Genomic DNA, 25,958 nt, shown 5'->3' with positions numbered 1-25,958 from the left:
ATGTGGAAAAAGTTTTAGATCTTTGAGTTCATCTCATACAAAATGGGAGCAAAACCAAAAGTGTTGCGTTTATATTTTTGTTGAGTATATTTGTATTGTAGGTTCTGAAGTCTTTTGGAAAAAAAAAAAAGAATGTGTTTTAATTTGTTCTTGAGTGACAACTTTGTGCACTTTGTTTATTTAAGAAAAGAATCCAGGCATGATAATGTGTGGGAATTTTTTTTTTTTTTTTTTTTTACAGTTCTGTTGTTTCTGAACAAAAACATTTATTGTGATAATAAAATATTTTCTGTTTCCCTATAAACTTTGCCCAAATTTGGTCCTGGGTTTTAATTAATTAATAATCCGTAGGAAAAAATTACAAAAACATTTAAAGATCATGAAAATTCATTCAGATTTAGCAATTTGATGATGCATCCACCTCACAAGTATCAGTATTGGTATTGGACTGACAGTGACTACAAACTGACAAGCTCACAATGTTATCCAAGGCAACAAACTAGTTACTAAGCATGCTAAAGCCACATGTAGTAGTAGATCCTGTGGCTCCTCTGACTTGAATACAGCTAACCACAACAATGGGCGTGGTACTGTGCATCTCAGTCTCATTCATCTATTCATAGTATATTTGGGTACCTGGGTACTGTCTCCGATGTTGCATAACTATTATGTGTCAGACATAATATTAATGTATAAATGAAGGTAACTCGACACTTGAACGCACTTAACCCCCTGCACTGCCACACAATTCGCCGTGCCAGTGCGACCCACTGTGTTCCGCTGGATGCTGTGCTTTGTTGCTGGATGCTGCGTTATATAAAATAATTATTTCGTAGCGGATTAATCATTTGCTGTCAGAATTTGGCTGATGAAACCACCTCTAATCGCTCTGGAATCACAGAGGAATTTTCTACAGCTGCAGCTTTTCTCGTACGCTTCATGAGGTGAACGCATTTGGAATCATCTCAAAGGTAATTTATATTGTAATGGCTTGGTAAAACAGTTCCATTCCTTCTTATGAGTATCTGTAAAATTATGTAGATTTAACATCTCGTCATAATTGTTCAGATGAGTTGTGCTGTGATACGCTGCGCTGACGCACTGACTCGCCGTGACACACAATGTTTTTGAATCGCTTGTGCAATGTTAACCTGTAGTTCACAAAATTAATGCATGCCAGAGATTTTGAACATTTCAAAATGTTCTTTGCGTACTTGCACGAAGCTGCGCACAGTTTACAAATGGTTTACAATGGTTTACAACGAGTTTACTCTTACGGCAGATTGTGTGCCAGCGCGGGGATCAAATTTGTGCAAGTGTCAAGGTACCTTAACTCAGGAGTGTTCATCTCGACAGAGAATTTAAGTTGAGTCTAGGCTAGGTTAATGTGTCCCCTGTGAGTCAGTAAACTTTTACTGACTAAAAGACTTGAGTCTTTACTAATATTGTATTTGTAATGTGTCAGAATTTTTCAATGACACAAAAATTTTAATGTACTCATGACCCCATTCAGCATTACCATCATCATTGTCGCATCAGTGTTTTAGTCACAAGATGGTACTTCAATATAGGTACTTCTCTCTCTCTCTCTATATATATTCGGGTACTTTATGTTATTTTTAAAGTTATTTTTCAAAGCCCATTCACTCATTACATTTTACAGGGAAAATTATGCCCCTGCCAAACCCTACCAAGACAAAACCTCTGGAGCCGCCACTGTTTGACATAAATTTGTCTACAGTAAAACATATTCATCACTAAAACTACATATAAATCCACCTCTTGATTTGTAATTTGGTGGTAGGGAGGGGAAACAAGTAAAAAAAAAAAAAAAAAAAAAAACCTTCGTTCTTGACATTCCTCCACAGACTGTATGCATGCTGCATGTATCCTCCCTTCCAGTCTACAGACTCAACACCTTGTCCCACGGACTTCTGTGGAAATCCCAAAAATACCTAAAGCTCCTCGTGGGTCTGGCAGTCAGGAAGCCTCCCCTGAAGTGGAAGATGCACTCATGAAGTCTGCCTGCCTGGGTGGTCTCTCTACTTTAGTGAGCCGTTGCTAAGCAGCTAATAATAGTCGTGTTTGCTGAGTAATTTTTTGCCCTTCTGTAACCAATCAGATGCAAGAAAGTCCTGCAAACTGACAGCCCCAGAGGCGGGATCTCGAGTCTCCCTCTCTCTCTCTCTCTCTCTCTCACACACACACACTCTCTCTCTCTGTCCCCTCCTCCTTCTCTGCCTCCAAATGGAGAGAGGTCTTTTTCTCCTCTTCTACTGAGTCTCGGAGTTGGCCGTGACGCGCGGCCCTGGATCAGACCACATCGATCTGAGCAGAATGCTGCCACCATCCAGCTCTCCGACGCCACCACTCGTGTATGGGAATCACTTGGCGCGACTGGCTTTTTGAGAGAAACGTCCTATTCTTCTCACTTTTTTGCCTTTTTTAATTCTTCTTCTTCTTCTAAAGAGACACGGTGAGCGCGGTGGAAGCGGTAGAGACCTCCGGATCACGAAATGTTGGGATGGAAGGCGCAGACTGTGACTCGCCGTCTCCAACCGGAGTATGAAGCCCTACTTCGCGGGTGTGAGATCTCCGAGAGTGAAACTTTGTTGCCTTGGGACATCGGGAATACTATAAAGTGGGAAACGGTAACCACCTCGCAGTCCCCGCATCATGGCCTCGGCTGCTAATGCGCCCTCCGAGCAGGAAAACAGAGACCCCGACCGGCCGAGGGTAACGCGGAGGACCAGGGGGGACTGTACCCGCAGCACGCCGCTGGATTTGGAGTATTTGCAGCGGCCGAGCTACTGCGATGCGGGCTTCGCGTTGGAGCAAATATCTGAGGTACGTTATCAGTAAAAAGACCTCCCCTGAATATAAACTGTACGTCCAGAACGGTCCAGAAGGGTGAGATGAGGCAAAGTTGTTTAATTCTCGGCAAAGTGTGCGCATCAGGGCTCTGTTTTAAGACGTCGTCGCGTTTTCCCGGCGCAACATCCTCGACTGATAACGGTCGGACCGTTGGCGAAACACGCAGCCTTCACACACACGCGCAAGAGTGGTTTCTCAATCTGGCGTTCGGCGATTTTGGAGGTTTTGCTGGAAAAGTTACAAAAAGTGTTATTTCAAACTCACTATACCCGCTCGCATCGTTTAAAACAACAACAACAACATGCGGCTGCCCTCTTCCGTTCATAAATATTGTGAGTGTCCAATGGCTCCAACAACAGAGGTGTGAGGGTTTCCCCATAGTATTTTTGGGAAATTTCACATCACTGGTTCATGTGACTACCTATGGTTAAATCCACCAACAACTGCACTGCATTTCTAGAACACTTTTGTTGTTGTTGGGTTTGTGTGTATTTTACAGTCAGCTGAGTAGAACACAGTGGGAAGGATGGTGATACCCAGTGCACACACATAATACTACACTTTACAGTATTGTGTGGCATGTTATAACCTCACTCATTCCATTTGATTACAATAGATTTACTGATTGCTGTCAGCTTTATTCTCTGTAGCCCTACTGGTTGCAGATCTGTTCTGGAAAATGTGTTTTTTCTGACTGTATTCTGACTGATCTGTTTCAAAAGTTAATCATGTACACACAGTCCCCAAAATATTCCAACCAGGTTCACTGCTTGAGTTATTTTCTACAGGCACACAACATGAACCATTGCAATAGCCTACTCTACCACCAGTGCACAAGTTAGTAAATACATTTAGCCCGTATACAAAACTACATTTTTGCATAGGTTCGGGTTTTCTGTCCTGTCTGAACATATTAGAAAAGCAAAGCCAATTCCTTTGTTTGTGCTGTGTGTTGAAGATGTCTGGGTTTGAGATCTAAAGATGAATACTACATCAAATAGGGTAGTGAGTGAAGTCACCCCACTGCAAACTCACCCCAGGTGAAGTCACCCCACTTTTTTCAGTGACGTTACCCCACTCCAGCTATCTGTTTTTTAAAACAATTAAGAATGACTAGTTTACAGTTAATGATGTGTAGAACTGGGTAGTGCTCCCTGCTTCTCCCATCAATGGGATTCTTACCTGATAATTACATTCCCCTACCTTAAAACATCATCTCACCAACAAAACTTGAGTAAGAACAGTATATTATGCAGCTGGTGTGTATAAATAATTTATTACATGACCATATCAGAATTGAAATATTGTGTTACTAGAGTGGAGTGACTTCACCTGGGGTGAGTTTGCAGTGGAGTGACTTCACGAACCCATCAAAAGTAGTCAGCGGGGAGCACAGAAACGCAACACCCACATATCAAAGTATTGGGCATGGGGAGAAAATATTATATGAGATTTAAACAGCCAAGTTTTATATATATATATATATATATATATATATATATATATATATATATATATATATATATATATATATATATATATATATATATATATATATATATATATATATATATATATATATGGTTAAGATCAACCATTGCTGGTTGGCAGTATACCTGCCAAGGTAAAACAAAATCAGATTAAATGCTGTTAAGATACTTTGCGAACATACAAAAAGAGACCAAGGTGGCATTCATAATGAGAAGATAGTTTAGAATGTCAGCTTTTATTTTCTGGTATTTACATCTAGGTGTGTTAACACGATAATAGTGTAACACCTTTTGTGTCACACAACCCCATTTTTGAGTGAGTAAAAAATATTGGAACCCTGAATAGCTGGTTCCATAACTTACGTGCAACAACTGCATCAAACCCCTGACTCATTGACATCACCACATTTTGTGTTTCTTCTTTGGTTATGCATTTTCAAAAGCCTTATTTGAAAATTCTTACAGTTTATTGCTCCTTTCTTGACCTCCCTCCAAAGTGGTATTTTGGGGCAAAGTGCACTCTTTTGTGGGACATTATCTTCATAAATCATAACTGTCCCACAGATTGACACAAATTGATGAGGCAGTGTGTATGTGTGTGTGTGTCTGAGCTGCGGGGTGGGGGTGGGGTGGGGGGGTGCAGAGTGCTGCAGGATGATAGGGTTCTTTTGCGTGTATCCGTATAAGGTTACAGTTTATAGGTGATAATGATATGAAGGAGCCTGTGGCGTTCACTCTGGGGAGTCTTGAGCGGTTTCCAGGCTGTCCCCTCTGTCGACGTCCGTCACCAGATTAGCAAGTGAATCCAGTTTTATGATTTCAAAACATTTGCCATTTTACAAAACATTAAACCAGCTAATCTTCTCAGTTGGGGCTCTTTGGGTGTCCGTTGGATCCAGTTGGATCCCTGTAGTTTGATGCCTTTATAATGCACACGTTTGGTACTTTTTTTGCTTTATGATGATGAAAGGTGCAGGCTCACCTGTGCAGGTGAGCGTTTGTGTGTTTTTAAATTTAACACTAATTCTGAGACTTATGTCGTTGTAGGGGAAGGCGACCGGGAGGAAAGCACCTCTGTGGCTGAGAGCAAAGTTCCAGAGACTTTTGTTTAGGTTGGGCTGTTACATACAAAAGAACTGTGGAAAGTTTTTGGTCGTGGGCCTCATGATATTTGGAGCTTTCGCTGTGGGCTTACGGGCAGCTAATTTGGAGACAGATGTGGAGAAACTCTGGGTGGAAGGTAAGACTGAATTTATTCCTGAATTTTCTGAACAGATTGTACTGTTTCTCTGTGACTCTCGCGATTGAAGCAGATGTGTTTGGATGTCAGATGATAAAACTTATGCATTTAAAATTGGGGTGTGGATGGATTTTTGTTTGTTTGTTTTTGTGGAAAAAAATTACGTGGCTACTACTAAACAAGCAAGGCTGACTGGTTACTGTCAGGTAACCTATCAAGATCAAAAATAAACTTATGTCTCCTACACTCATCATGGCATTAGTTCTCAAACTGTGCACACACAAGATGTGTAAGAGGTGACTCCTACTGCTCTGAAACAAAGCTGTAATTAAGTTTACGAGCAGCTTTTGGGGTAGAGGAAATTTTTTGTCAAAGCCGCCATTTTGTGAAAGTGTGTGTGCGTGCGCGCCCGTGTGTTTGTGTGTGCCTGCCCCCAGTTGAATGCTCAGAGACTGTGTGTGGTCCCATTTTGGACAGCTCTCAACTTTCCAAAAAGATTTGTCTCCGGCTGACGAGAAAAAGCGGAGCGCGGACAGGAACTCGTGTTCGCGGAGTGGATGGGCCGGTCACTTGTTCTTTTTTCAGCAACAGATTATGAAGACTGAATAATTTTTAAGGGGTTAAAAAAAAGGATCTGTGTGTGTGTGTGTATGGGTGGTGCTTGTGGGGGATAAGGGAAAGGGGCTGTGCTTTTTTCCTCTCTTTTCCTTTGATCCACATTCCACCACTTACGCCTGGAGTCGGCTGTTGGAGCTGTGAATGGAGTGGCACTTTTTGTTGCACAGAAATCAAATTAATATTATTTGGCAAAAACAAGAAAAGAAAAGTGAAAGTTGATAGTTTTAAGGTAATTTTATAAAGTTTGTGTGGGAACTTTCTGGCTACATACCTACCAGTGCATCTGCATCTTTCCAACTGGAGTTACCTTTATTGCCCAAAGCCATCAGTCAGCAGATCAATCAAGAGAGGGCGCATGATCTGAAATGTGATTATTTTCAGTTTTTACTTTATCGCATTGTAAACATAGGGGTGTGACATAACACACAACTTATCGCCATGGAGATCCGTCATATTGGATACAAACAAAACCGGGTTGATGTTCAACACTGGAACACAACACTGATATTCTCTGATTACACCTAAATGCCATGAATGTGTGCTTTAACATTATGACGAGTGCACCACAGAAGAAAAACAGAAGATTCTGTGGTGCTTATTGGAACCAAACGATAAACATTAGATGATATCAATCAAAGCATTCCCGCCATGTTGAAGAATAAACTCATCGTAATACCAAACTTGCTTCAAACTGGCTTCAACTTGTATTTCTTTTTTTGGGTAGAAATTTCCCAGTGGTTCATATCTCCATTTAAGTGAATTCTTCCCACACTGGAAAGCAGCTATCTGAGTGGATAAGGAGCTAGCATACCAATATGTAGATCTGGCTTTGAATCCCGCTCACAGTACCAGTTTCTGTTCTTGGACATGACACTTAATCTATCTCATTTCAGTCCACCCAGCTGCAGTTTGGTATTTGCATCGGTTGGAGAAACCTATGTCGGACTGGCGTCCCGTCCAGGCTAAGCCATAGACTCTCATCCACTTGACGCTATGAAATCCGGAGATAAGCACTGGCACCAAGTATATTCGCCCTATTGAGATATCCCATAATCCCTTGCACGCCAGAGAGTTGCTGTGGTCTAAACAACACAGAGAATCTACATGACAACAATTGCAAAAACAATTGCAAATGAAATCCCTAGGACAAGTTCATTCAAATGTAAGTACTGGAAATGGCCAAAAATGGCAAAAATTACCTCAAAATCGAAACAAAATCAAAATGGCAGACTTCCTGTCAACATTTCACCATGACGTTAAGAGACTTTCTGTGCATCCTAGCATGGGAAATATGTCTCCCGAATTTTGTGAGGCTACGACAAAAAAACCCCTATGCGGGGTTTTTTTTGAAAATTTGTAGGGGGCGCTATTTTGCAATTTCGCTGCGACCATGGGCGTGACCCCCAAAATATCGAATTTCAAATCCGGCTGGATGACTATGCAATGTTTGTTGAGTTTTTGAGCATGGGAAAGGACCGAAATTTGGATTTTAAAAGTAATAATAATAATAATAATAAAAAATAATAATAATAAACAGCGCAATTACAATAGGGTCCTCTTGGACTTTTTCCTACTCGGGCCCTAATGAACATTATATGACCAATATGTACATTTTTGTGCTTTTCATCACGTTAACAAGAGGCTGCATGAATGAGACCCTGAAAACTTGCTAAAACAAATATTCCAAATGATCCGTGTCTGCCACATTTAACTTGCGTTGAATTTAATAAATGCAAACCAAATTTTAGACATTTTATATATATTACTCTGGAACAAAGAGGAGAAACAGTGCTGTAAAGGACAATAAGCAGGACGTTAAAGAGCAAACTTCACTTTCCCCCAGAACGACATGAACAGGAAGCGATAGGAGCTTACAGCGAATCCCATTGAAAATAACAAAGAAACAACCTGAGCTTCTGGCATGTTTCCATAAAACAAACACAATAACAGCATCTGTAAACCCAGAGAATATATTCACGAGAGCTTTAGGCACAATATAAAAGAGTTTTATGTTGCAATGTTAATGCTGCTGTCTGTGTGCAGCAGTTAAAGTGCAACCTGATCAGAGTGTCTCAATGCAGTTCTTAATGTTGCTGACATCTCACAGCGTGGCAACCTCTCTGAAATTTTGTGAGATTTTGCGGGATTTGAAACCTCAATAGGGTGAATAGTACTTACTTCTTCCTAAGGATGGGTATTGATAAGATTTTATCAATATCAATGCCATTATCGATTCTGCTTATCGATCCGATTCCTTATCGATTCCCTCTTGTGAATTTTCTGTGTACTAAAAGTAGGCATTACAGGTTTGCTATGTCAACACCATTTTTAAATTGGTCACTGGATCCTTGATCTCTGAAGTAAGTCCCTTCGGCTGCTCCCTTGTTTGCACTCGGGGTCGCCACAGCAAATCCAAGGTGGATCTGCATGTTGAATTGGCACAGGTTTTACGCCGGATGCCCTTCCTGATGCAATTCCACATTACATGGAGAAATGTGGCAGGGGTGGGATTTGAACCTGGAACCTTCTGAACTGAAACCAAGCGCATTAACCACTTGGCCACCACTCCTGCGATCCTTGATCTCTGTACATAAATAAAAATAAATAAAGTCTGTAGTTTTTGTCAAAAGCATTTCCTTTCAGACATTTTGGCATGACTGTCTCTCCATACCTCTGAGCTGAGCTCAGCCGGCTGCTGCAAGTCAGCGCAGGACGTGTCATTTTGGGAGGAAACACCATAGACATGCTAACGCGTTAGCATCGGCCCCGTTTTTAAGTTAGAAAATACATCTATCAACTGTTTCACCAGACCATAACAGGTCGGTTTAACATAAAAAGGTAAAGACATATGCTCTTTAGGGTTTTAGCGGGGAAAAATTAAGATCAAGCGAAATAAAACAATGAACCAACAAAGCAGCAGATCACTGCACCATGCCCTGGGTTTTTGATACAGTATGTGGATGTTCACTGTCTTGTCTTGTTCCAAAAAAATGAACATTGTAACTACAACCCCAGTTCCACTGAAGTTGGGATTTTGTGTAAAATGTAAATAAAAACAGAATGCAATGATTTGCAAATCCCCTTCAACCTATATTCAATTGAGTACACCACAAAGACAAGATATTTAATGTTCAAACAGATAAACTTTATTGTTTTTGTGAAAATATTTGCTCATTTTGAAATGGATGCCTGCAACACATTTCAAAAAAGCTGGGACAGTGGTATGTTTCCCACTGTGTTATATCACCTTTCCTTCTAACAACAGTCAATAAGCATTTGGGAACTGAGGACATGAATTGTTGAAGCTTTGTAGGTGGAATTCTTTCCCATTCTTGCTTGATGTACGACTTCAGTTGTTCAATATTCCGGGGTCTCCATTGTCGTATTTTGCGCTTCATAATGTGCCATACATTTTCATTGGGCGACAGGTCTGGACTGCAGGCAGGCCAGTCTAGTACCCGCATTCTTTTACTATGAAGCCACGCTGTTGTAACACGTGCAGAATGTGGCTTGGTATTGTCTTGCTGAAATAAGCAGGGACGTCCCTGAAAAAGACGTTGCTTGGGTGGCAGCATGTGTTGCTCCAAAACCTGGATGTACCTTTCAGCATTGATGGTGCCATCACAGATGTGTAACTTGCCCATGCCATGGGCACTAACACAACCCCATACCATCACAGATGCTGGCTTTTGAACTTTGCGCTTGTAATGGTCTGGATGGTTGCTTCCCTCTTTTGTCCGGAGGACACGATGCCCATGATTTCCAAAAACAATTTGAAATGTCGATTCATCAGACCACAGCACACTTTTCCACTTTGCGTCTGTCCATTTCAAATGAGCTCGGGCCCAGAGAAGGCGGTAGCGTTTCTGGATGTTGTTGATGTATGGCTTTCGCTTTGCATGGTAGAGTTTTAACTTGCACTTGTAGATGTAGCGATGAACTGTGTAAAATGACAGTGGTTTTCTGAAGTGTTCCTGAGCCCACGTGGTAAGATCCTTTACACAATGATGTCAGTTTTTAATGCAGTGCCGCCAGAGGGATCAAAGGTCACGGGCATTCAGTGTTGGTTTTCAGCTTTGCCGCTTACATGTAGAAAGTTCTCCAGATTCTCTGAATCTTCTGATTATATTATGGACTGTAGATGATGGAATCCCCAAATTCTGAAAGTTGAAAGTTGAAATTGAAAGTTGAGAAACATTGTTCTTAAACTGTTGGACTATTTTTTCATGCAGTTGTTCACAAAGTGGTGATCCTTGCCCCATCTTTGCTTGTGAACAGCTGAGCCTTTTGGGGATGCTCCGTTTATACCCAATCATGACACTCACAATTAGTGGCCTCAGTTCCCAAATGCTTATTGAGTGTTGTTAGAAGGAAAGGTGATGCAACACAGTGTATTCTGTTTTTATTTACATTTCACACAATGTCCCAACTTCATTGGAATTGGGGTTGTATGAAGAGTAGTCCAGAACTTTGAGTCCTGCTAGAACCAACATCATCAGAGGGGTAAATGTTTTGTTGAGAACATACAAAAGCTTGTTTAACACTTGTTCTTTTTGAGAGGGCATGAGATGCGCTCACCACAAATGATGCCATTCTTGCTGGCCTGTCACGGCTCTTTGGACCTCGGCAATGACGTGTCATGAGTGAGCACACATTCTAGGTATTGGGATTGATTGTGATGGGCATAAGGGGCTCTGCAATAGGGTAGTTAAGATTAAAAATTTGTGGTTGTTACTCATTCATTCATTCATATTCTATACCCGCTTACTCCAATCAAGGGTCACAGGGGGCTGGAGCGTATCCCAGCAGTCATAGGGTGAGAGGAGGGATACACCTGGTCAGGACATCAGTCTACCACAGGGTTGTTATTCATGTTGATTAAAAAGAACACAGTATTTGAAACTAATTAAATACAAACTCATCACTGTTTGAGGGGTTGGCTAATGTAATATAAACTGTGCTGATTAAATGTTTATATGAACATATTTTTCAGAGAATACATGCAATCACTCAGAGTTGGTGATTTTATTGTTTAGTAACATAGTTTCTGGAAAACCTATTGCAGAGTTACAAATATATGGTGCATCCGGAAAGCATTCACATCGCTTCACTTTTTCCACATTTTGTCATGTTACAACATTATACCAAAATGGATGAAATTCATTTTTTCCCTCAAAATTCTACTTATAACACTCCATAACTAGAGCACTGCTCTCGTTGAACACCAACCTATGCCAACAGTAGTTTTGAATTCCATAAAATTTTACCTTAGAAAACTTCTTGGTCAAAGTCCTGTTAGAAGTGGCTTTTCATAAGATAAATTAGATGTTATCAAATGTCAGGAGTATGTATTTTGTCCATGCACTTGAATCAAAGTTTTTTTTGTGGTGTTGACCCATATTGGCCTCTCTTCATTGGCTTCCTGTTAATTCTAGAATAGAATTTAAAATTCTTCTTCTTACTTATAAGGTTTTGAATAATCAGGTCCCATCTTATCTTAGGGACCTCGTAGTACCATATCACCCCAATAGAGCGCTTCGCTCTCAGACTGCAGGCTTACTTGTAGTTCCTAGGGTTTGTAAGAGTAGAATGGGAGGCAGAGCCTTCAGCTTTCAGGCTCCTCTCCTGTGGAACCAGCTCCCAATTCAGATCACGGAGACAGACACCCTCTCTACTTTTAAGATTAGGCTTAAAACTTTCCTTTTTGCTAAAGCTTATAGTTAGGGCTGGATCAGGTGACCCTGAACCATCCCTTAGTTATGCTGCTATAGACGTAGACTGCTGGGGGGTTCCCATGATGCACTGTTTCTTTCTCTTTTTGCTCTGTATGCACCACTCTGCATTTAATCATTAGTGATCGATCTCTGCTCCTCTCCACAGCATGTCTTTTTCCTGGTTCTCTCCCTCAGCCCCAACCAGTCCCAGCAGAGGACTGCCCCTCCCTGAGCCTGGTTCTGCTGGAGGTTTCTTCCTGTTAAAGGGGAGTTTTTCCTTCCCACTGTGGCCAAGTGCTTGCTCACAGGGGGTCGTTTTGACCGTTGGGGTTTTACATAATTATTGTATGGCCTTGCCTTACAATATAAAGCGCCTTGGGGCAACTGTTTGTTGTGATTTGGCGCTATATAAAAAAATTGATTGATTGATTGATTGACAGGTTTTTTTTTTTTCTTCAACTTTTTCTGTTTCTGAATTCTTTGCTATCCACAGTTTGTCATTGCTTTTTGGCACTTGGTTTCCTACTGATAACTGGAAAAACAGGCATAAAATTGGAACCTCCATGCAATTTTGGTGGTGTAGGTAAAACCATAACAGAAAAATGAGAGTGATCAAGGCACTTTTGATTGAGATATAATGCAAAATGTACACCAAACAGGCTTTTCAATATTCAATTTAAATGGCCACAGAAGCGACAATCCGGATCAGATCCAGATCAAATTTTATCAGGCGAAGGTGAGTGCCAGTCTGCATCCCACTTTCAAATATGAGAGTGATTGCAGCATGTTTGATTAAGATATAATGTAAAAGATACATTAAATGGAGTTTTCAGTGTTAAATTTAAATGGCCACAAAAGCTGTAATCTGGATCAGATCCGGATCATACTTTCAGTCGATAAAGGATACCATCCTACACAAGGCTCTCAAATATGAAAGAAGTTTGATCTTTTTTGACAGGTGTAAATTTAAAAAAAATGTTCAGTGTTAAAGACAGGGATTTTCACACTTTCCAAGATTTTTCCTGACTTTGACCTTTAACCAATGACCCTGAAAATTGAATCACTTCTTGCCTATCAGGATATGAATATTCAGTAAAAATCTCATAATGATGTATGAAAAATTGTGAGCTCCAGGCTGTTCACAAACAAACAGACAAACAAACAAACAGAGGCGAAAACACAACCTCCTCCAACTTCGCTGGTAGAGGTAATGACAACATGAAAAAGGAAGGGCATCCGGCGTAAAACCAGTGCCAATTCAACATGCAGATCCACCTTGGATTTGCTGTGGCGACCCCGAGTGCAAACAAGGGAGCAGCCGAAGGGACTTAGTTTTACAAATTTATTAAAATAAAAAAAAAAAAATCAACGGAATCACAAGTACATAAGTATTCACACTCTTTGCTTAATACTTTGTTGATGCATCTTTGGCAGCAATTACAGCCTCAAATCTTCTCGAATGTGATGCCACAAGCTTGGTGCACCTACAACCACTGGCAATAATTATGGAATCACCGGCCTCGGAGGATGTTCATTCAGTTGTTTAATTTTGTAGAAAAAAGCAGATCACAGACATGACTTGCTGTTCTGGAGCACAGCGGTATTCTGCTGTATCTGTTAGCTGTTTGAACTGAGCTGTTTGAGTTCTTTGAATTAACAGTCTTTTTCAAGACTTTTTTACTTTTTTTACTTTTTTTTTTTTACTTTTTCACCGTGCTCCAACGCCTAAAGAAGACCTCTAACGGTCGAAACATCGCGACGGAGCACTTTTATCAGCTAACTTTCATCAGCGTTGGCAAGCTAACTAGCTTGCTAACGCTTTCGTTTTTATTTTTATTTTATTTTTTAGCACTGTTGTCGTGCTGCTCCACAGCCTGTCTAGTGGATTTTTATTTTATTTTAGCGCTGTTGTCGTGCGTTACCTGTGCTGCTCCACAGCCTGTCCAGTGGATTTTTATTTTATTTTAGCACCGTTGTCGTGTGTTACCTGTGCTGCTCCACAGCCTGCCTAGTGGATTTTTATTTTATTTTAGCACCGTTGTCGTGTGTTACCTGTGCTGCTCCACAGCCTGCCTAGTGGATTTTTATTTTATTTTAGCACCGTTGTCGTGTGTTACCTGTGCTGCTCCACAGCCTGCCTAGTGGATTTTTATTTTATTTTAGCACCGTTGTCGTGTGTTACCTGTGCTGCTCCACAGCCTGCCTAGTGGATTTTTATTTTATTTTAGCACCGTTGTCGTGCGTTACCTGTGCTGCTCCACAGCCTGTCCAGTGGATTTTTATTTTATTTTAGCGCTGTTGTCGTGCGTTACCTGTGCTGCTCCACAGCCTGTCCAGTGGATTTTTATTTTATTTTAGCACCGTTGTCGTGTGTTACCTGTGCTGCTCCACAGCCTGCCTAGTGGATTTTTATTTTATTTTAGCACCGTTGTCGTGTGTTACCTGTGCTGCTCCACAGCCTGCCTAGTGGATTTTTATTTTATTTTAGCACCGTTGTCGTGTGTTACCTGTGCTGCTCCACAGCCTGCCTAGTGGATTTTTATTTTATTTTAGCACCGTTGTCGTGTGTTACCTGTGCTGCTCCACAGCCTGCCTAGTGGATTTTTATTTTATTTTAGCACCGTTGTCGTGCGTTACCTGTGCTGCTCCACAGCCTGTCCAGTGGATTTTTATTTTATTTTTTAGCACTGTTGTCGTGCGTTACCTGTGCTGCTCCACAGCCTGTCCAGTGGATTTTTATTTTATTTTTTACCACTGTTGTCGTGCGTTACCTGTGCTGCTCCACAGCCTGTCCAGTGGATTTTTATTTTATTTTTACCACTGTTGTCGTGCGTTACCTGTGCTGCTCCACAGCCTGTCCAGTGGATTTTTTTTTTATTTTTTACCACTGTTGTCGTGCGTTACCTGTGCTGCTCCACAGTCTGTCTAGTGGATTTTTATTTTATTTTTTACCACCGTTGTCGTGCGTTACCTGTGCTGCTCCACAGCCTGTCTAGTGGATTTTTATTTTATTTTTGCACCGTTGTCGTGCGTTCGCTGTTGCCGTGCGTTACTTGTGCTGCTTCATGGCCTGTCTGGTGCCTTAACTAAAGCACTCCTTCTGCTGAATCACCTCTAAATTATTTACACATTATTCACTTTGCGTGTTTTTAGGAATCCACTAGGTTGCGTAGCTACTAGCTTTTAGCTGATTTAGCATGGCGGCTTCTCCTGTCTCTCCCGCACTTTTCTGCTCTGGTTGTGAAATGTTTAGTTGTTCCTCGGCCTCCTTTAGCAGTAACGGTACTTGTAATAAGTGCAGCTTATTCGTAGCTTTGGAGGCCAGGCTGGGCGAATTGGAGACTCGGCTCCGCACCGTGGAAAATTCTACAGCTAACCAGGCCCCTGTAGTCGGTGCGGACCAAGGTGGCTTAGCCACCGTTAGTTCCCCCCTGGCGGATCCCGGGCAGTCGGGAAAGCAGGCTGACTGGGTGACTGTGAGGAGGAAGCGTAGCCCTAAACAGAAGCCCCGTGTACACCGTCAACCCGTGCACATCTCTAACCGTTTTTCCCCACTCGACGATACACTCGCCGAGGATCAAACTCTGGTTATTGGCGACTCTGTTTTGAGAAATGTGAAGTTAGCGACACCAGCAACCATTGTCAATTGTCTTCCGGGGGCCAGAGCAGGCGACATTGAAGGAAATTTGAAATTGCTGGCTAAGGCTAAGCGTAAATTTGGTAAGATTGTAATTCACGTCGGCAGTAATGACACTCGGTTACGCCAATCGGAGGTCACTAAAATTAACATTAAATCGGTGTGTAACTTTGCAAAAACAATGTCGGACTCTGTTGTTTTCTCTGGGCCCGTCCCCAATCAGACCGGGAGTGACATGTTTAGCCGCATGTTCTCCTTGAATTGCTGGCTGTCTGAGTGGTGTCCAAAAAATGAGGTGGGCTTCATTGATAATTGGCAAAGCTTCTGGGGAAAACCTGGTCTTGTTAGGAGAGACGGCATCCATCCCACTTTAGATGGAGCAGCTCTCATTTCTAGAAATCTGGCCAATTTTCTTGGATCCTCCAAACTGTGACTGTCTAGCGTTGGGACCAGGAGGCAGAGCTGTGGTCTTATACACCTCTCTGCAGCTTCTCTCCCCCTGCCATCCCCTCATTACCCCATCCCCGTAGAGACGGTGCCTGCTTCCAGACCACCAATAACCAGCAAAAATCTATTTAAGCAAAAAAATTCAAAAAGAAAAAATAATATAGCACCTTCAACTGCACCACAGACTAAAACAGTTAAATGTGGTCTATTAAACATTAGGTCTCTCTCTTCTAAGTCCCTGTTGGTAAATGATATAATAATTGATCAACGTATTGATTTATTCTGCCTAACAGAAACCTGGTTACAGCAGGATGAATATGTTAGTTTAAATGAGTCAACACCCCCGAGTCACACTAACTGTCAGAATGCTCGTAGTACGGGCCGGGGCGGAGGATTAGCAGCAATCTTCCATTCCAGCTTATTAATTAATCAAAAACCTAGACAGAGCTTTAATTCATTTGAAAGCTTGTCTCTTAGTCTTTTCCATCCAAATTGGAAGTCCCAAAAACCAGTTTTATTTGTTATTATCTATCGTCCACCTGGTCGTTACTGTGAGTTTCTCTGTGAATTTTCAGACCTTCTGTCTGACTTAGTGCTTAGCTCAGATAAGATACTTATAGTGGGCGATTTTAACGTCCACACAGATGCTGAGAATGACAGCCTCAACACTGCATTTAATCTATTATTAGACTCTATTGGCTTTGCTCAAAAAGTAAATGAGTCCACCCACCACTTTAATCATATCTTAGATCTTGTTTTGACTTATGGTATGGAAATAGAAGACTTAACAGTATTCCCTGAAAACTCCCTTCTGTCTGATCATTTTTTAATAACATTTACATTTACCCTGATGGACTACCCTGCAGTGGGGAATAAGTTTCATTACACTAGAAGTCTTTCAGAAAGCGCTGTAACTAGGTTTAAGGATATGATTCCTTCTTTATGTTCTCTATTGTCATATACCAACACAGAGCAGAGTAGCTACCTAAACTCTGTAAGGGAGTTAGAGTATCTCGTCAGTAGTTTTACATCCTCATTGAAGACAACTTTGGATGCTGTAGCTCCTCTGAAAAAGAGAGCTTTAAATCAGAAGTGTCTGACTCCGTGGTATAACTCACAAACTCGTAGCTTAAAGCAGATAACCCGTAAGTTGGAGAGGAAATGGCGTCTCACTAATTTAGAAGATCTTCACTTAGCCTGGAAAAAGAGTTTGTTGCTCTATAAAAAAGCCCTCCGTAAAGCTAGGACATCTTTCTACTCATCACTAATTGAAGAAAATAAGAACAACCCCAGGTTTCTTTTCAGCACTGTAGCCAGGCTGACAAAGAGTCAGAGCTCTATTGAGCTGAGTATTCCATTAACTTTAACTAGTAATGACTTCATGACTTTCTTTGCTAACAAAATTTTGACTATTAGAGAAAAAATTACTCATAACCATCCCAAAGATGTATCGTTATCTTTGGCTGCTTTCTATTTGGTTAGACTCTTTCTCTCCGATTGTTCTGTCTGAGTTATTTTCATTAGTTACTTCATCCAAACCATCAACATGTTTATTAGACCCCATTCCTGCCAGGCTGCTCAAGGAAGTCCTACCATTATTTAATGCTTCAATCTTAAATATGATCAACTTATCTTTGTTAGTTGGCTATGTACCACAGGCTTTTAAGGTGGCAGTAATTAAACCATTACTTAAAAAGCCATCACTTGACCCAGCTATTTTAGCTAATTATAGGCCAATCTCCAACCTTCCTTTTCTCTCAAAGATTCTTGAGAGGGTAGTTGTAAAACAGCTAACTGATCACCTGCAGAGGAATGGTCTATTTGAAGAGGTTCAGTCAGGTTTTAGAATTCATCATAGTACGGAAACAGCATTAGTGAAGGTAACAAATGATCTTCTTATGGCTTCGGACAGTGGACTTATCTCTGTGCTTGTTCTGTTGGACCTCAGTGCTGCTTTTGATACTGTTGACCATAAAATTTTATTACAGAGATTAGAGCATGTCATAGGTATTAAAGGCACTGCGCTGCAGTTTGTTCATGTAAATGGGGAATCTTCTTCACAGACTAAAGTTAATTATGGAGTTCCACAAGGTTCTGTGCTAGGACCAATTTTATTCACTTTATACATGCTTCCCTTAGGCAGTATTATTAGACGGTATTGCTTAAATTTTCATTGTTACGCAGATGATACCCAGCTTTATCTATCCATGAAGCCAGAGGACACACACCAATTAGCTAAACTGCAGGATTGTCTTACAGACATAAAGACATGGATGACCTCTAATTTCCTGCTTTTAAACTCAGATAAAACTGAAGTTATTGTACTTGGCCCCGCAAATCTTAGAAGCATGGTGTCTAACCAGATCTTTACTCTGGATGGCATTTCCCTGACCTCTAGTAATACTGTGAGAAATCTTGGAGTCATTTTTGATCAGGATATGTCATTCAAAGCGCATATTAAACAAATATGTAGGACTGCCTTTTTGCATTTACGCAATATCTCTAAAATCAGAAAGGTCTTGTCTCAGAGTGATGCTGAAAAACTAATTCATGCATTTATTTCCTCTAGGCTGGACTATTGTAATTCTTTATTATCAGGTTGTCCTAAAAGTTCCCTAAAAAGCCTTCAGTTAATTCAAAATGCTGCAGCTAGAGTACTGACGGGGACTAGCAGGAGAGAGCATATCTCACCCGTGTTGGCCTCTCTTCATTGGCTTCCTGTTAATTCTAGAATAGAATTTAAAATTCTTCTTCTTACTTATAAGGTTTTGAATAATCAGGTCCCATCTTATCTTAGGGACCTCGTAGTACCATATCACCCTAATAGAGCGCTTCGCTCTCAGACTGCAGGCTTACTTGTAGTTCCTAGGGTTTGTAAGAGTAGAATGGGAGGCAGAGCCTTCAGCTTTCAGGCTCCTCTCCTGTGGAACCAGCTCCCAATTCAGATCAGGGAGACAGATACCCTCTCTACTTTTAAGATTAGGCTTAAAACTTTCCTTTTCGCTAAGGCTTATAGTTAGGGCTGGATCGGGTGACCCTGGACTATCCCTTGGTTATGCTGCTTTAGACGTAGACTGTGGGGGGGTTCCCATGATGCACTGTTTCTTTCTCTTTTTGCTCTGTATGCATCACTCCGCATTTAATCATTGGTGATCGATCTCTGCCCCCCTCCACAGCATGTCTTTTTCCTGGTTCTTTCCCTCGGCCCCAACCAGTCTCAGCAGAAGACTGCCCCTCCCTGAGCCTGGTTCTGCTGGAGGTTTCTTCCTGTTAAGAGGGAGTTTTTCCTTCCCACTGTTGCCAAGTGCTTGCTCACAGGGGGTCGTTTTGACCGTTGGGGTTTTTCATAATTATTGTATGGCCTTGCCTTACAATATAAAGCGCCTTGGGGCAACTGTTTGTTGTGATTTGGCGCTATATAAAAAAAAAGTTGATTGATTGATTGATGACACAAAACTAAAGTCATTTCAAATGGCAACTTTCTGGCTTTAAGAAACACTATACGAAATCAGGAAAAATAATTGTGGCAGTCAGTAACGGTTACTTTTTTAGACCAAGCAGAGGGAAAAAAATATGGACTCGCTCAATTCTGAGGAATAAATTATGGAATCACCCTGTAAATTTTCATCCCCAAAACTAACACCTGCATCAAATCAGATCTGCTCGTTAGTCTGCATCTAAAAAGGAGTGATCACACCTTGGAGAGCTGTTGCACCAAGTGGACTGACATGAATCATGGCTCCAACACGAGAGATGTCAGTTGAAACAAAGGAGAGGATTATCAAACTCTTAAAAGAGGGTAAATCATCACGCAATGTTGCAAAAGATGTTGGTTGTTCACAGTCAGCTGTGTCTAAACTCTGGACCAAATACAAACATGGGAAGGTTGTTAAAGGCAAACATACTGTTGGGAAAGTGTCAGTACACGGACCCACAACAGGGGGCGCAAATGAACGGACAATGGAGAAAGTCAAATAACAAGGCTTTACTGTTGTGAACGTGCACAACAAATACAACCAATCACGAAATGGACAACAGTCAATTCACAAAAGTGTCGTGTGGGCAGGCTCGAAGATAGGAGACGCCTCTCCAAGGTAAGACCCGAACCACATGGCTTCCTCCGCCACAGGACCCCGGAAATACTGGAGCCGCCAAGTCCCGAACTCCCAGGTGGCCACTGCCTCCGCGTGTCGGACCTGGTACTGCTGGCGAGGAACAAAGAACAGTTAGATGGGGGCGCGTTTGCACCCAAGACTCCGAACAGCAGGGAAGTTACCTCCACCTCTCGTTGGAACAGTAATCCACAAGCTATACACTAATCCAAAAGGATACACTCCGTCAGCTTTGATACGTTACCTCGTAGGTAGAAACGATATCTCGGCAATGAGGTGGAGGTGCCGTCCTGCTGATATACCCCACAGATGATTGCCGTCAGCTGTCTCAGGTGATGGGTGACAGCTGTCACCGTAGCTGCTCACGTGAGGCGGCGGCGCCCTCTGGTGCCTGGAGCCCGCACTCCAGGCAGGGCGCCCTCTGGTGGTGGTGGGCCAGCAGTACCTCCTCTTCAGCGGCCCACACAACACATACTGGTAGACCAAGGAAGACATCAAAGCGTCAAGACAGAAAACTTAAAGCAATATGTCTCAAAAATCAAAATGCACAACAAAACAAATGAGGAACGAATGGGAGGAAACTGGAGTCAACGTCTGTGACCGAACTGTAAGAAACCGCCTAAAGGAAATGGGATTTACATACAGAAAAGCTAAACGAAAGCCATCATTAACACCTAAACAGAAAAACACAAGGTTACAATGGGCTAAGGAAAAGCAATCGTGGACTGTGGATGACTGGATGAAAGTCATATTCAGTGATGAATCTCGAATCTGCATTGGGCAAGGTGATGATGCTGGAACTTTTGTTTGGTGCCGTTCCAATGAGATTTATAAAGATGACTGCCTGAAGAGAACATGTAAATTTCCACAGTCATTGATGATATGGGGCTGCATGTCAGGTAAAGGCACTGGGGAGATGGCTGTCATTACATCATCAATAAATGCACAAGTTTACGTTGATATTTTGGACACTTTTCTTATCCCATCAATTGAAAGGATGTTTGGGGATGATGAAATAATTTTTCAAGATGATAATGCATCTTGCCATAGAGCAAAAACTGTGAAAACATTCCTTGCAAAAAGACACATAGGGTCAATGTCATGCAAGTAGTCCAGATCTTAATCCAATTGAAAATCTTTGGTGGAAGTTGAAGAAAATGGTCCATGACAAGGCTCCAACCTGCAAAGCTGATCTGGCAACAGCAATCAGAGAAAGTTGGAGCCAGATTTAGTTTTGTGTCATGTCTGTGATCTGCTTTTTTTCTACAAAATTAAACAACTGAATGAACATCCTCCGAGGCCGGTGATTCCATATTTTTTGCCAGGGGTTGTATCTTTGGGCAGTTTTAGTCATTCCTCTGTGCAGCACCTTTCAAGCTCCATCAGGTTGGATGGACTTTGCACATCCATTTTCAGATCTCTCCAGAGATGTTCAATCGGATTCAGGTCTGGGTTCTGGCTGGGCCACTCAAGGACATTCACAGAGTTGCCCTGAGCCACTCCTTTGATATCTTGGCTGTGTGCTGAGGGTCACTGGCCTGCTAAAAGATGTCCTTCACCCAACTCTGTGGTCAAGAGCTCTCTGGAGCAGGTTTTCATCTAGGATGTCTCTATACATTGCTTCATCTTTTCCTCAATCCTGACTCGTCTCCCAGTTCCTGCCGCTGAAAAACATCCCCACAGAATGATGCTGCCACCACCATGCTTCACTGTAGGGATAGTGCCTGGTTTCTTCCTAACATGACGCCTGGCATTCATGCCAAAGAGTTCAGTCTTTGTCTCATATGACCAGAGAATTTTGTTTTTCGTGGTCAGAGTCCTTCAGGTGCTACATCTCTCGGCTGGCTTGGGAACGCCTTGGGGTTCCCCCAGAGGAGCTGGGGGAGGTGTGTGTGGACCGGGAGGTCTGGGCGGCTTTGCTTGAGCTGCTGCCCCCGCGACCCGACTCCGGATAAAGCGGAAGAAAATGGATGGATGGATGGATGGCTTCCGTCTGACCACTCTACCATACGAGCCTGATTGGTGGATTGCTGCACAGATGGTTGTGTTTCTGGAACATTCTCCTCTCTCCACAGAGGAATGCTGGAGCTCTGACAGAGTGTCCATCAGGTTCTCGGTCAGAACCCTGACTAAGGCTCTTCTACCCTGATCGCTCAATTTAGACGGGTGGCCAGCTCTAGGAAGAGTCCTAGTGGATCTGAACTTCTTCCATTTATGGATGATGGAGGCCACTGTGCTCATTGAGACCTTCAAAGGAGCAGAAACCCTTCCCCTTCCCTACAATTGTGCTCTGAGTCAGTCCTGGGTGTTCTACAGACAGTTCCTTTGACTTCATGCTTGTTTTGTGCTCTGATATGCACTGTCAGCTGTGGGACCTTGACAGATGTATGTGCCTTTCCAAATCATGTCCAATCAGTTGAATTTACCCCAGGTGGGCTCCAATTAAGCTGTAGAAACATCTCAAGGATGATCAGTGGAAACAGGATGTACCTGAGCTCAATTTTGAGTTTCATAGCAAAGGCTGTGAATACTTATGTACATGTGATTTCTTATTTTTTTTTTATTTTAAATAAATTAGCAAAAATGTCAAAAAATGTTTTTCACATTGTCATTATGGGGTATTGTGTGTAGAATTATGAAGAAAAAAAAAGAATTTATTCCATTTTGGAATAAGGCTGTAACATCACAAAATGTGGAAAAAAGTGAAGTGCTGTGAATACTTTCCAGATGCACTGTAGTGTAAGTTTTACTGGCATTTACATGTATTTTATTTTCAGTAGTTGATTGAATTTCATATAGCATCACCTCCTTGTTAATGTAATTAATACGTAAAATCCTCATTTACATACTTCTGTCTATGTCACGATGCCTCACATTCACCATTCACACAGATGTCAAGGTGCTGCTATGCTACTACTACTACTACTCACTGGGAGCGACTTGGAGATTAAGGACCTTGCCTAAGGTCCCTGATTTTCCAGTCAGATATATATTTGAACCAACCATTAATATTTTGAACTCACTTAGTCTTAAGAGGGCATTGCCTAACCCAGTGGCTCTCTCGAGAAAGATGGGGTACACACATATACACACAGACAAATTCATTCACTCAATTCAGTCAATTTCAGAGGTGGGTTGAACCCAGACCATCCGGGGGAACCCACAAAACGCAGAGAAAATATGCAAACTCTACACAGGCTGGATTTGAACCCGGAACCATCTCACACTTGTGACTAATTTGTTACAGTTTTTTGTATGACTGCTAAAATTATGCTTTCACCCACATTGTTTTATTGGATTTTTAGTTTGAGTACTGAAAAAAGTAAAAGTTATTTGCAGTTTGGAATAGAAAAAAAAATTGGAATTCTGATAAAATTAGTAGAACATTAAAAACAAACAAACAAACAAAAAAAAACATTGCAAAATTTCTTAATGGATCAGATGCTCATGAAGTTTGCAGAAAATGTTAGGTCATCCCATCCATATAATAAAAGGCAAGTGGCCTCTGTGTGTTTGGGTATCCGGAGCATCAATTGAAATCCAGAGAGAGCTGACTTTCATCCTTTGGCATACTGATGTATTTTGTCATAAGGAATCAAGTGGTGAAAACAGTCGGACCAATATTTTTTGAGAAATCTGACATTTTTGCTTTGAATTCAAGCCTGTTTATGTTGCACTTACACAATAAGAGCCTGTATTTCAAAATAAAAGCCTGCGAGGTTGCTGCAGACCTGACAGAATTCATCAGTCTTCAAATCTGGACATTTTCTGACAACATGTGACCCCAAACCCAGAATTAACATGTTCGCAATCCGGACAATTCAATTCAATTCAATTCAATTTTTTTTTTTATATAGCGCCAAATCACAACAAACAGTTGCCCCAAGGCGCTTTATATTGTAAGGCAAGGCCATACATTAATTATGTAAAACCCCAACGGTCAAAACGACCCCCTGTGAGCAAGCACTTGGCTACAGTGGGAAGGAAAAACTCCCTTTTAACAGGAAGAAACCTCCAGCAGAACCAGGCTCAGGGAGGGGCAGTCTTCTGCTGGGACTGGTTGGGGCTGAGGAAGAGAACCAGGAAAAAGACATGCTGTGGAGGGGAGCAGAGATCGATCACTAATGATTAAATGCAGAGTGGTGCATACAGAGCAAAAAGAGAAAGAAACAGTGCATCATGGGAACCCCCCAGCAGTCTACGTCTATAGCAGAACTGTGTCTCAACAGTGTCTTAGACAGGCCAAAAAAAAAAACCTGGATAAGAAAACAAAAAGAAATCTGATCTAATGTGAACACTGTCACAGTGCAGTTATTATTATTATTATTATTACTGTTATAATATTATTCAGTTATTTGTAATTTCTTAACGTGGAATATTGTGCTGGTTAAGCAGCTTCTGAAAAGCATATTGATGATAAAAATTCATTTTAGAAAATTGGACACAGCTAAAAACAAATTGAATCTTTAATAGACTTTTCATAAAAGTCAAGAAATTTTTCTCTGTCAATACTTAAAATATGTAGCATAACTGTAAACAGTTTTTCCCAAAAACTCAGCTGTCCTTGGTAGAGAGTACAAATGACCACATCTGGAACTCATGGCTCCCCACGGGTCCTCGTGCCATTATAATATTTAAATATATTGTAAGAAAGGGTGTTCTGGCATTGGTGCTCCAATAAGTGTCCACCTTGGTCTTGATTGGGCCTACACAGGGCGACTGACATCATTTGACAGAATAAAGTTCCGGCATTGTAAAACAGGTTTCAGTTTATGCTTCAAAGCCAATGGAATTATGTCTTGAAAGTTAATAAACCAGCTCTCATGTCCTGTGGTCATTGTTGTCTTCACGCTGGCTCATAGGACACACAGATGCCTGCGCAGACACTGAGAAAGAGAGACTAGGCTGCCGTGGTTTTCTAGTTCCCCTTTCGAGAGGGGATCCAGATGCTGTTCGGGAGAGATGTGTTTGTTTAGATTAGACTGCACAGCTGAGGGATAGATTAGTTCTGCCTGGACTGCGGAGCGCTGCACTGGGCCTTGTCGGGGGAAAAAGAGGAGAGGACGGAGCGGCTGTTTATGTTTCATTTGGAACTGCCCTCCGCAGGTGACCTGCAGACGACCCCGCCTGGAAGCTGTGTGGCCGGCGGGTGTGCGCACACGTAACGTGGCCACCCTCACATATCTCAATTCCACTATAATTGTGCGGCGTTCCATTTTGACGTTGGTGATCTCATCTCGTGTCTGTCATCGCCTGCTCTCTGGTAGTGCGGAGGGGCCCGAGGTTGACAGCAGACCACCATTAACCGAGTGCTGGAGCTGGACGCTGTGTTTATTCTACGGGTTGTCACGTGCAGCAGCTTTCACAGGATTGTCTCTTCTCACACAGCGCTCACTCAGCACTGTTTATAAGCGCTCAGACGTAGGAAGTTCTGTTTATAAGACAAAGTGACAGAGACCAATTGGGAGCAAGATGCAGCTTTCAGAAAAGGAAAAAAAAAAAAAAGTGAGGCTTTGAGGTGTACAGAACATCTGAGGAAGGATCCACAGCTTTGGAGGTTCATGTTTACTTATCAGGACCACTTGGAATTGACAGCGGTGTGAAGAAGTGTGATCATGCAGTCAGCTTGTCATTTGGTTTGACGCGCCTCATAGATAGTAATTCCGTCTGGCTTTGGTCATTTTCAACATTTGGCAGGTTTCTCAACGTATGGTCCAGAAGTGTTCTGTCCAAGTGATTGTCATGGCGATTCCTGTCATATATGTTCACAAGCCGTTCACCGATTTTCTGCTTCCTGCAGACTTTGCAACTTTGATGTTAATTCTG

At 41.8% G+C, this 25,958-nt stretch overlaps 1 protein-coding gene across 3 annotated transcripts in view; it reads left to right on the top strand.

The window, feature by feature from the left end:
• The first annotated feature begins 2,272 nt into the window (after positions 1–2,272).
• ptch1 (patched 1) overlaps positions 2,273–25,958 on the top strand; it is a 177,381-nt gene continuing 153,695 nt past the window's right edge. For all 3 annotated transcript variants that reach the window (XR_004560799.1, XM_034170531.1, XM_034170532.1), the window contains exons 1-2: positions 2,273–2,847; positions 5,412–5,604. Coding sequence is in view for 2 of the 3 variants with exons in the window: in XM_034170531.1 (XP_034026422.1) it covers positions 2,677–2,847; positions 5,412–5,604 (364 nt within the window). In the remaining variant the exon portion in view is untranslated. The remainder of the gene's footprint in view (positions 2,848–5,411; positions 5,605–25,958) is intronic.

This window comes from Thalassophryne amazonica, chromosome 5 (assembly GCF_902500255.1).
Source record: "Thalassophryne amazonica chromosome 5, fThaAma1.1, whole genome shotgun sequence".
NCBI classification, from domain to species: domain Eukaryota; kingdom Metazoa; phylum Chordata; class Actinopteri; order Batrachoidiformes; family Batrachoididae; genus Thalassophryne; species Thalassophryne amazonica.
The sequence above is the reverse complement of the archived record's forward strand: the minus strand, read 5'-3'. Positions and strand labels throughout refer to the sequence as shown.